This window comes from Solea solea, chromosome 11, assembly GCF_958295425.1.
Source record: "Solea solea chromosome 11, fSolSol10.1, whole genome shotgun sequence".
NCBI lineage: Eukaryota > Metazoa > Chordata > Actinopteri > Pleuronectiformes > Soleidae > Solea > Solea solea.
This window is the reverse complement of record NC_081144.1, coordinates 9,923,446-9,935,885: the sequence shown is the minus strand read 5'-3', so window position 1 is coordinate 9,935,885 and position 12,440 is coordinate 9,923,446. Positions and strand designations below refer to the sequence as shown.

Genomic DNA, 12,440 nt, shown 5'->3' with positions numbered 1-12,440 from the left:
TACGGCAGCTCTGACGGGCCGAGGTGAACACAGCACTGAAAAGACGTCTGAGGCTGCCTCACACAGTTCATATTCACAATCACACATTCCATGAAACTATTATGGCAAGCTGACATGTTTTAGTGTCATGTTGTCTGACACAGTCTGACCTTTGCACTGACACAAGTCGTGTTCTTGCTGACATGTTCACTGATATGAGCCACACAGACAGAGTTACGTGTGTCAAAACTGCACTCAAAGGTGCACTGTGATCATATTTACTGAATTCAAATGCACCAAATTCCTGTGGAAGCCCTGTATCTATGTTAAATGATATTATGTTCTACCATTTTCAGTATTCATGGCTTTGAATCAGACAAGGAAGAAAGCAAAGAAACTTGCTGCACAAATAATAATAATAATAATAATAATTTCATTTTCTACACACTCTGGTAAAAAATTCCTCAGTTCCACTCGGATCATATACCCTGGTATATACACTAGAACAGTATTTCCAGAGGAAGCTCGTGTATCACACAGTTTGAGAACCAAGGCATTAACCTGTAGACAGGATATTAGTCATAATTCAAGTTGAATATTTTTTAATGATCCTCAATTGAAGATATATACATAGTCCTTTTTAGATATCTTTAATTTTCAAAGTTTCAAATAATCTGAATAACGTTGTAGATATTTCAAACCTGAATTGTGACTCGTCATAATGACAATATAGATATCTGAAACTGGAGATAGCTATAATGATAAACCCCATACACATGAATGGCATAAGTGACGTCATTCTAACTCGTAAACGCTGGACTGCAGATGTCTGTAACTGTAGTTTAGACTAGTAAGAATGAGTTTACAGATATCTACAACTACGATTTGTACTAGTCACAATGAAAATACGACTAGTCAAAATGACGACACAGATATATGTAATGGTGACAGAGAGTCAAACAGAGTCAAATTTGGCGATAAACGTTAAAACGCCTCACCACCACACTGGTCCTGCTATGCGATTGGTCCAAATCATTCTAGCCTTAGCACGGTGACGTTGTTGACGTCCTGACGTCATCTGATACGCCCTCTTTGCTGTGCAACAACACCGTAGTCGCTGCCGAGAAGCGGACAGCTCTCATCTTTTGCGTTTTATTTTTAAACCAGAGTAAACTCTTCATCACTAGCCTGAAGCGAACGACAGAGGAGTTGTCGAATATGGTCTGTGGCGGTTTCACCTGTTCCAAAAATGCTCTCTGTTCCCTGAATGTGGTTTACATGGTGAGTGAACAAAACGGGCCATGATGCCCATGTTTGAGCTTTAGCCTCTTTAGCCCAGGCTAACAAGCGCAGTGTTAGCAAGATAATGACTGATGATCTCACCTTTGCTTCACATGCCTCTGTGTTCTCTCCGCTGGTGACCGTTGGTATGTACTCTGCTCTGATGATTACTATCAGTAAAAGAGTTGACGTTTACTACCATTAGCTGAGTAGACTGTAATGTAGAGAAGTAGTACCTTTAGCCCATTAGCCTGTTAGCTTTCGCCATTGTGATATGTTTCCGTTAGCCGGGAGGCCGGCTCGCGTCTGAACGGTTTATCGCAACCCTGCCGTCTCTTACCAGTGAACCGGGTCTGTCACGACAAGAGTTTTGTATTTTCTAGGTGTATGTGACCTCTTCGAGACCTCCACTGACTTTCTCGGGATAAGGGGTCGTCATAGGGACCGAACCAAGTTCTAACGATGCATACCGTCATGTATGAGCTTCTAGTTAAACTTATTTAATAAGATTAAGAGTTGTTGTTATGCTATGATAAGATATTGATTGGTTATACTTAAGGGCAGGGAACGGGTTTTGGTATTCTGTCCATAGAAAAACTAAATAGAAGTCAGTCATTGTCTTAACAAGAATAGCTATGCACTCCTGAGTGTGCACATTTTATTATCTTGTTGTGAGGACATGTTAACATTTTAGCAAGTCCTCATAACTTCACAAAGCTCATTGAGGGTTAAGACTTAGTGTTAGTGTTAGTATTAGTATTAAGAATTAGTATTAATCTTGTGGTTAGGCATTTAATTGAGATGGTTATGGTTAGCATAAGGTTAGGGTATTGTCTAAGTACGGGGGGTGGGAATCACAGGGTACCTCACGATATATGGTCCACGATATCTATAATGTCACGATATGGTCCTGTTGTAATCAATATATTGCAAGACAATCATATAACAATACATTAAATAATATCTGTATAACTGAAGAAAACAAAATGTCTGTGAAAAGTGCAAGATTTCTTTATTTATTCACAACATAGAGAACAACAACAAGTCTATGTATTGAACATGAATTGGGCATCTCTTGACATAGCTTTCTTTGACAAGTTTCCCTCATTAGTTTGAGCAGTGCCACATCAAGTAGCAATGTCCAACATCAATGCGTTGCAAGTTAACCATGTGTGCAGTGTGCACATAGTTTAGCTGACGTCACATGCTGTGCTGGAGAACTTGCTGTTTCATTTAACGTTATGCTGAAAGAAACACATGACATCCACTCAGAGCAAGAACTGGAACATGTGCTTATGTCACCGATCATGCTGCTGACAGCTGAGTCACTATAATTGAGTCACTGTGAAAAAGTGGGATAATCAGCAGAGAAAGATGACTCAAGAATGAGCAATTCCTCCTTCTGCTAAAATTGTGGATCCATTTTTCTTTTTTCTTTTATAGGTCTATTTTCCTCAGCAAAAATATGAAAGCTTCTGACTTATTGTATAGGCTTATTAATTGTACACTACGTATATTTGGCTTTTAGACAGAGTTTGGAATAAAAAAAATAATCAATTCAACGTAGAACCACAGACTCTTAATAGAGGACTACAGCAACAAAGTGTTTTGAATTTTATTTCACATTATGGCTGTTTTTTTTTTTTGTTTGTTTTTTTAAATAGTTGAAACAAGCTCTCTGATTTTTCACCTTTCTAATTGTGAATATTTTCTGGTGTCTTTGCTCTACATAACAAATAAAAAATTAAAATGGAATTACTTTTGAAAACATGATTGTTTGAGATTTGGGAAATACACATCAACATTTTCTTGCATATTATGGACCAAAGAACAGGATCGCTTTGCTGTTTAATCGAAAACTTCAGGGCCACCTATTTCTTACCGCTCAACTACTTCGCTTCACCTGTCTTTATATACAGTATATATGTATTTTTTTATTTGAGCTCCCAAAGACCTGAAAAAGTGTTGAGATACAGTTTCGTGCAAAAGTCTCAGGCCACCGTTTAGATTTGTTGATTAGAATTATTTCTCAGTCACATTTACTGGAACACATTTAGAAAATACGGGAAACACATGCAGTTTTAAAATAAACCTGAAGTGGAACTTTTGTTAATGTTTATGGTAAAACTTGTGTTTGTCCTACTTATTCTTGTCTTTAAATATCTGCTGTGAAAAAGGTCCTTTTGTACCAGATTTATTCAAGACATGCCTTAGCATTACATACGCATCATTGACATCTTGCTAATGTACAAGACCAACCTTCAGTCACTCCAATCCGAATCTGACAGACATAAAAATAATAAACTGGTGGTGCCCTGAAGCTTTTGCACAGAACTGTAACTGACGATGGTGTTAACCATGAGATAATCTCCTTTGCCTGCTTTCCTTCAAATGTTTCCAACAAGTGTTAACGGTTCAGGTTAGGGTTACGGTACGGTAAGTATTTTTTGCATTTCCATTAAGAACAGTACCAAAGTTACCGGCCTCAACCATTCCATTTCTCAGTACCGTTCCCTTGGGAGGAATGGAACGTACAGTACAGGTAGAGCTAGACCCACAACAGTCAGCTGATGGAGTGACAGAAAAAGCGTCACTCCCTTTTATTCTCGTACTATTCTCATATAAAGCTTGACATCTTGTTGAGACAAACAGCCACAAACTGAAAAAAAACAAGCTGCTCGAGGTCCTCAGGTGTGTTGTTGTAAAGTTACTGTTCTCAGTCGGAATGCAAGCCTGACCGAGGGCTTTATCATTCCAAACCGTAACAAACCGAACTGTACCATGATGATGGAATCACGCCATCGTATGACACTAGTTAACTTGTTTCCCTCTGTTCTCCACAGCTGGTTGGGCTGCTGCTAATTGGAGTAGCAGCATGGGGGAAAGGATTTGGCTTGGTGTCGAGCATCCACATTATTGGAGGAGTCATTGCAGTGGGCTTCTTCCTGTTGCTCATTGCCATTGTAGGCCTCATTGGAGCGATACACCACCACCAAGTGATGCTGTTCTTTGTATCCTTTTTCGGTGAAGTTTGAAACAACAAGGGGGATTTGAAAATGTTTGGGAATGTGTTAAAGTACTGTCATAGTATTGTCTTTGACTTCTTGCTCCCAGTACATGGTGGTTCTTTTCATCGTCTTCCTCTTCCAATTTGGAGTTTCCTGTTCTTGCTTGGCGATGAACCGTGGGCAGCAGGTGAGCAGACGCTCCTATACACTGCGACTATGTTCATAAACATCAATCAAAATGTGTCTTCGTAGATAATTGTGATTTCAATTCATGGTTATTTATCATCATCTGCTGTGTTTGTTTTTAGGAGGCTCTTCTTAACTCTACTTGGGGAATGTTGGAGAATAAGACCAAGACAGACCTAGAGAGCCAGCTGAACTGTTGCGGACTGCTCAATGTGACGGACAGCCGGCCACAGTTTGAGCTGGATGTGCATAACTGCCCTGCTGTAAGTATTGAATGTCACATTTTGTGTCACTGAATCAGTGATGACCCACAGGTGGTGAAAATTATTATTTTTGGAGGAAGTGAAGTGTTAAAATCCTGTTTGATGTGGGTTTGTTATGGTTATAATTAATAGGTATATTTTAATCCATCCTTTATGCTCATCTCAAACATTTCAGTTTGTTTATAGTGTTGTTGTTTTTTGTTTTTTTAAATAAACCAGAAATTAAAAATTAAGAATGAATATGGTTACTGATAGAAGAAAAAGTGTGCACATTGGCAGCAGTGATATGTCCTTTTAGATTTAAATGCTTCGGAGGGACAGGATGCTTACCTATCATCAACCCTGTAGGAAAGGAAAACTGCTGCATAATTTAACACTATGCTGTTCATTCCATATAATATGTAGGGCGATCCAACGGTGCATATTTACTTAATGAAGGTTAATCGCAGAAGCTCAATAATGAATCGACATTAATCACATGTCAATTATTGTATGAATTTGTATTCACACTTCTAGTGACAAGACAAGTGTGTCTTGATTTTCGAAATCAAAAGTTGCTTTATAAACTTGATTTGTGGATTTGTTGGAGTGCAATGAGTAACACAATGTCTACTTTAAAAATGTCATTGTAACAATATTTGTAGTTTGCAGGAGTTCCAGTTTAGTTGCCTTCTCTGTTTCATACGGCTATGTATTATGGCACTTTTCCACTACACGGTTCCAGCAGACCTGGCATGGCTTGTTTCTACTTGTTTTTTATTGCTTTTCCATTAGTGATGGTAACTGGTACTTTTTTAGTGCCTGCTCTGGCGAGGTTCCAAGCGAGCTGAGCCAATACTAAAATGCGGCATCGACAGTTTGGTGGCCACTGATTGGCAGAGAGTGTCATCACTGGCAGAGTCACGAGGGCAACAATCACAACCCGTTCAGCCGTGTTTCAGTTCAGTGACTGTCAGACGCAGTCTGTGCTCCAGTCATGCAGGACATACTGAACTAATCTTTTTAGTGAACTGATTCTAATGATTCAGTACACCGAAAAGAGCTGCCTTACTAGTCACTAGTTTGTGTGTGTCACATATAAAACAACGTCACGGTAGTTTCATGCAGCCGTGATATAAAAAACAGGTACTATTTTAATGGAAAACAATACCAAACCGAGTACAGTCGAGCTGTGACGAACCAAGTCGTGCTGGAACTGTATAGTGGAAAAGCGCCGTTGGTGTTGGGCAGATGAATAAACCAGGCTGCATCATTAGCATATGCAAATAGTCTTAAATGATACAGGCAGTGTGATTCTGTGACACAGAAAAGTAGCAGAATTATTTCTCAGCATGTCTCGGCAGCTGCAGCTTAATTTATTTATTTAACACACTTTAAATTTATTTTTCAACTTGCGTCATTGATAAATGTTGCAGCTTTGCACTGTGTTAGTGGTATGAATCGGTTTAAAGGGGGTCACTTGGTGCAGCTCTCAGAATAGATTTGGTTGCTAATACTGTTGTGGCTCATGAACACTTGACTTATGCTGCTCAAGACTAAAGGCCCCCTCCTTTTTTCCTGGTCTGTCACCCCAGTCATGCAAAAAGACAACTGTCTGTAACTCCTGCGGGGATAGAATGTTGAATCATGCATCAGAGGCTCTGAAGATCCTTGGAGGTGTTGGCCTATTCTTCAGCTTCACAGAGGTGAGTGTCCAGTGCAGACACACACACACACACACACTCACTCATCTGCGTTGCTCGTGCCCACACACTCACACTCTGATGCGCCGTTACCTCTCTCGCGCTTGACCACTATCACAATGCGACTAAAATCGAGCTAGTCTTAGTCAGACAAATATTCCTGGATAATGCGATTCATAGACCGATTACACCTGCATGTATACGCTTAGTCAGACTGGAGTTGGACCTGGCCTTCTCTGCATGCACCAAAATGTCCTCCCTGGTCTTTGACACGGAAGAAGATCAAGACAACGTATGAACTGCAGTACTTTTGACGGAACCAATGAGACGATGGCGTCGGCAAGAGTGAAAGCTACGGAGAAGTGCTTGTAAACATACTGCCTGACCCTGGTCTAACCCTGTGTACTCTTTCACACTCACAGATCCTCGGAGTGTGGCTCGCTGTGCGCTACAGAAACCAGAAGGACCCAAGAGCAAATCCAAGTGCTTTCCTATAGTCTGCTCCACATATGCAGTTGTAGTGCCACAGATGTATTTTCAGACACACTGGCACACACACAGAGTAGTTGCACATTTAGAGGCAGAGGCATATGATACAGAGCCACACCTACTGAAACGACACAGAATGAACAGAAGTGCACACAGCATCTGACAAACACTGAGAATTCACCACAGAAACACCTTCACCTGATTTCTCACCTGTCCAGATTTTTTATTTTTGCCAGTGCTGAAGCTGGGAGACCCGGATACTCGTGCATGAAAGGATGACTTGTAATACCAAGGTTGGTATCATGACCCAGCCTTGATTTGAGTTCCAGATTTCCTGTTTTGCAGCCTGCTATGTTCCAAATATGTAACAATGAGACAGCTCTGCATGTGTCGTACACCCGCACAGTCAAAAAGCCTCTCATGATTAAGTTCTACACACAAACCAAGTGACTGAGTGTTGTCCAACAGATAAAACCTGTATGCACCTTGAAATTTCCCTCTTGTCGCTAATATAGTGCCGCCATGTAATGACATGTATGTTCCTCTGGTCAGTGCTGTCAGTGACGTGTTAAACTGTAAACCCAAACATTTTCAGTTTGATGAGAAAATCAGCTGAATGGGGGGAGGGGGAGAGAAGGCACCTACTGGACATGTGGTGTGAAGTAGTTTTGTTAAATGTGTGTGTTTGTTTTCAGATGCCACAAATGCCGGATTTTAACAAGTTTAAGGTGTATAAGAGTAGATTTTAGGTGATGTAGTTGCTAGTCATTCTGGTTCTTGTATTTATGAACTGTAACTGAGCCAACTAACTTTTAACAGTCAGATTTTAGGATGCCAATGGACTGCAGCCTTGTTGTTGTACATACTCTTAAAATAATGTAGTTCACAGAGTTCATCCTCGGTGGGTTTTCCATGTATCCTACACCTGTCAAGTTTTGAGGTTTGCCTGCTTAGTTAAGGTCTTAAAGGGCCACAATAATTCGCCCTTCCTGTGTTTGATAATGCTCCTCTGTGTTGCACAGTGATATTGCTTAGAATAGATTCTGGTAGTTTAAAAAAAATGTGGATTCAGGTACGCCCCATTTCCCTTGTGTAACTGGAAGAAAACACAAAAATGAAAACAAAAAAAAGAGAAGAAAGAAAGGAGAATATGTGCTGTTTGATTTTTAGATAATTTGGGGGATGTGGTCAAAACTGATTATCGCAAACCCAGGTTTGTTTGTATGGTGTTGAATGTGAAAATAATCTCCTTGTTGCAATTTTTTATTTTTTTTTGCTCTTATTTTGATGGTTTCTTTGCACGCATAATTGTGTTCTCTGTTGCCATCAGCTGTTTTCGTTCATCAGTGTTAAATGCTTTGTAAAAACTTGTTAAATATTTTCAGGATCTATTTAAATTAAGTCTGATGCCGCACATTAGATAAAAGTCACGTTCTCGTTTTGACTATATCCTTTTTAATGCATAGCTTGATGTTTGACTTTTTCCTGCTAATTAATGTTTTTCTCTCTTTTGAAATGGGTTTTAACTTAAAGGACTAACGCCAACTCTAATAACATGTCTTACTTGAACCTGTCAACTTTGCTGATATGGATTTCCTGCTGCTGGTTTGGAATTATTGCTGGTGTAAAGAGGCAGTACTGCAGATCTTAAACATATTAAGCATTATGCCATAGATTACACATTACTTTGTGTGCACTTGTTATTCAAATGTATCTTGAATTTTTGAGACTCAATTTTCCAAATAAAAAAACCCCAAATTGGAAACATTTATTTGATTTATTTAACCTGATGAATGAACCCTGCCAAAAGCCTGTACATTTTCCACCACATGATGGCACTGCAGTGTCTGTGGCTGTACTTACCCTGTTGTTCCTGCTCTGACATGAGTAAACACCTCAAGACTATCGGGGAATTTATTTACAGACTAGCGTTTTCTCCTGCGACCACTGTCGTACAGATCGATTGCATCCAACCTGGAGGTGGATAACATCGACGTGGCTGCCGTGAAATTTATCTACTCAAGCAGGAGGTTTTGATTTTCTGTGATATTCCTTCAGAAGGCCATTAATCCCTTCAGCTGGGATGGATCCAGTAATGTGGGGGTGGGTGAATGGGGAGCAGAAGAACACTCTGATAGGGGAATAGTGAACTCAGAAGGAAATGATCCTGATCCCTTTCAACTAAGGTTGTCCTAAATGAGGATTAACCACTCATTTGCCCTCATCCTACTGGCCTGTGGCAAACCATCGCTTTTTTTTTACTGGTGCCCCACACCCAACCACCCCACCCTTCACAAAAGGTGTGACCAAATCTCGGGTGTCGTCAGGGACCACATGCAGGTTCATTTTCCTGACGTGTAGGAACATTTATGGAAGTCAAATGTGCCTGGTCAGGGTTTTTAGGGTCTTGTGTGTATCCGGAGGCTGTGGACCAACACATTTTTGGTGAAAATGCACCACACGTATCCTCTGTCCTGTCAGCGTGTTCTCCTGAGGGCCCAATGCCAGTCCCCACCCTGAGATGCATGTCCATATGCCGAGTGTATTAGCTCACAGAAGCTTTGAGGAATTGCACCAACAGGGAAAGCCATCTGTCCTACTACAGATATAGCATGAGCTCGGCAAACGCATGAAGGCAGGATCTAAAAACATTTGGTCCATTATATCACTCTTTTGTCATGAATGGGTTTTACTATAGGAAGGGCTGATGTATGGCTTTTCAGCATCCGCTTAGTACAAATGTATAACAATGTTAATACAATTTCTATCCATTACAGAATTATTAAGTAAAAATATGAATAATTTAACCCGCTGGACACTGCAATTGTAACTTAGGTAGAGAAATGATTTTCTTTATTTGTTAACTGACCACCAGAAAGGTCAATAAAATAAATAAATTGCTAATAAGAAAGGATTTTCTTTCAATGAAAACGTCTTTTGTTTAACCCTTCTAATGCCCTCCCAATTGCCATACACCTTTTGTCTGATTTGACTGTTATTTAAAGCATGTAGTATATATTGTCAATTAATTTTGTGTTACACCTTTAGTCTTACTTCAGTCTAACACGTTACCACAAATATTTCCCTTCATTTCGGGATTTAGGGCCAACAGACATTGTTTACATAAAAGTATACCCTGTTTTTTGAGTTAAAATAAAATGATTTATTTTGACTATTTCACTTATCACAGAGTGATTTAAGTCAAAGTTTTGTGAGGATGCTGTATTTTTCCAATGGCAGCACATAATCACGTATGTTGTGAAAGTTCATTAAGTCTACTGATTGAACTTAGTTGACAGGAAGATCACGCCTCTGCAGCTGATAAGGCACGTCGTCACCTGACATCCGGTGACAGTTCTGAGGAAGGCGGAAGACACGCACTGAAACTGGTTAACAAGGTAAAGAAAACTTCCTTCTGTCTAAAAAATGACATGTTGTCTGGGGTTTATAGAGCATAAAGTATAAATGATCAGCCAACTCCTGTGTTTCAACTTTATTCCAATTCTCATTACCTGACATAAAACATGTCAACATTAATTTCCAAAACTGTTAACCCTCCTGTTATCCTCAAATTTACGAACACCTTTAATCCTTAAGGTAAGCAATTTAAACCTCAAGCTGTTCATTTCAGTCATTAAATGAAGTAAAATAAAGTAAAGCTTGAATAAGGTCATATTCACCCCAAGAGTGACAGTTATTAATGTAGTGATATTTAGTATTGTGTGTCTCAGTCAAGATTTACATTTTGATTTTGCTTCTCAGTGTCAAAAGAATAAATCATTGTTAGGCCCAAAATCTATGTAACAAAAGCTGAAATCGGTCACTATCTCATCATTTCAATCATTTTAACTGAAGTGTTGGGAAGCCGAAGTTAAAAGAGTGTGAAATATATAATGAAGAAAAGAAAACAAAAAGGGATTTTTCTGATGGATTATTCTCACTTCAAGGAATAGAAAAATATGAATTATCTTATTTAATTAATAAAATCTTGATCTATGTCCGACAAATAAATGTTGTCAGTAAGTTTACAGATCGAAGGACACTCTTCCATTAACGGTAAAGCTTTGTCAGTTTCCACATTGACTGCTTCGGTTTGTGCTGAAACATCAATTCCCAGGTAGAAAAAGAAAATGTGTCTTTCTTTTCACACGTTCAGCTGCATCCTCCATCAATAGTGGGAGTTTCCTCTGACTCGGGGAACAGGATCACTGAGGATCAACCCATTTGGTTTTAATGGGTTTGCATCTGGCTCTGGATTCTTCTCACAGCTCTTTGAGGACAAACAGGAAGGCAAATCATTCTCATCGGTGAGGGAAGACAAACAGGTCAATAAGGCCTATCAATAATGAAGCAGAGGAGATAGATGCATGTTGTTTGCCCTCAGATGGAAGGGCAGCCCTGGTGGTGCAGAGGGTTGTTCAGAGGATTCAGCTCGTAAAGTGGATCACGTTAATAATTTAGTTAAATTGTGTAAATTTTAATACTTCTGCCTCCATGTGATTTGGCATCACCTGATTTTCTACTTTCTGGAGTCGGGTTTAGATCTCATGACTGAAGGTGAAAGCAAGTAAAAAAATATCAATGTAGGTCTATGATAAGTCTAAGGATTGTTTATTGGCAGAAACTGAATACACTACGCTCACTAAGCATGATTGTGTTTGTGTTTAATGGTCCAGTGTGTAAAATTTAAGTGAAATTATTTTCCTATGGCAGAAATTGAACATGGTAGCACACGGTTGGTGTAGTGGTTACTCTTGCCTTTGCAGTAGGAAGACACAGGAAGATGTTTTCATGAATACACAATCATTCTGATAGTGTGAGTTGTTGTTCTTCATTGCCCCAGAACAAGCCTTTTATATTATATCTTAGGGGTTAATTCAGCTCCATTGGAGCACTAAGTTTTAACAGTAGCCCACAATGGACAAACTAAATATCTTCTTTGTTTTGATGCTAAATGAAGACTTCATAGGTTGTTCAGTGCACTTGTAAGTGAAGGGTGAGGTGACGGATAGTCAGCTGCGACATACTACGTCACAAATAATTGTTTCTACATTTTACACACTGTACTGCTGGGGGTTTATAGCCTTATAATAAGCTTTTACTTTAGGTACGAGCCTTGCCATCTTGAGCCATCGTATTTGTGCTGCAGCCTGAGTTTGTTATTTTTTGTGTTTTTGAAGCAGAAGCTTACTACTCAAGCGGAGGGCAGTGACATCCTTTCTGGTGTGCAAAGGCCACCATAGTTCCCCCCCGATGCACTTCGGAAAGGGAGGCGTGGGCGGACGGAGGACTCTGCCATTTGCTTCATTCTGATGTCTCACCATTATCTATCAGTAAGTCTTACACATACGGTAGGATCTTTAAGTAAAGTCAACTTTCAGTCACTCCTTTTTCCCAGCAGGCAATTATTGATAACATTGAAGATGGATCTGTTTTGTGTGACTGAGGTAATATACACCCTTAAATTGAGTAGTAGGAAAAAAATGTGGAAACAATATCCAGCGTTAAAGCTGCAGTGTAAAAACCGTAGGTGATTTTTGTTTCTGCCTCGG

General features: G+C 39.6%; 1 protein-coding gene across 1 annotated transcript; it reads left to right on the top strand.

Moving 5' to 3' along the window:
- Positions 1–1,056: 1,056 nt before the first annotated feature.
- tspan31 (tetraspanin 31) lies at positions 1,057–8,653 on the top strand. Its single transcript, XM_058643943.1, has 6 exons — positions 1,057–1,260; positions 4,104–4,271; positions 4,375–4,455; positions 4,577–4,717; positions 6,292–6,402; positions 6,822–8,653. Exons 1-6 carry the CDS (start codon positions 1,198–1,200, stop codon positions 6,894–6,896), a joined length of 639 nt encoding a protein of 212 aa, XP_058499926.1. The 5' UTR covers positions 1,057–1,197; the 3' UTR covers positions 6,897–8,653.
- Positions 8,654–12,440: the final 3,787 nt, after the last annotated feature.

Coding starts and splice junctions, on each gene's coding strand:
- tspan31 (XM_058643943.1), top strand. CDS start 1,198: ATGGTCTGTGGCGGTTTCACCTGTTCCAAAAATGCTCTCTGTTCCCTG. Junction 4,272..4,374: donor ACCAAGTGATGCTGTTCTTT/GTATCCTTTTTC, acceptor TCTTGCTCCCAG/TACATGGTGGTTCTTTTCAT. Junction 4,718..6,291: donor ATGTGCATAACTGCCCTGCT/GTAAGTATTGAA, acceptor CTGTCACCCCAG/TCATGCAAAAAGACAACTGT.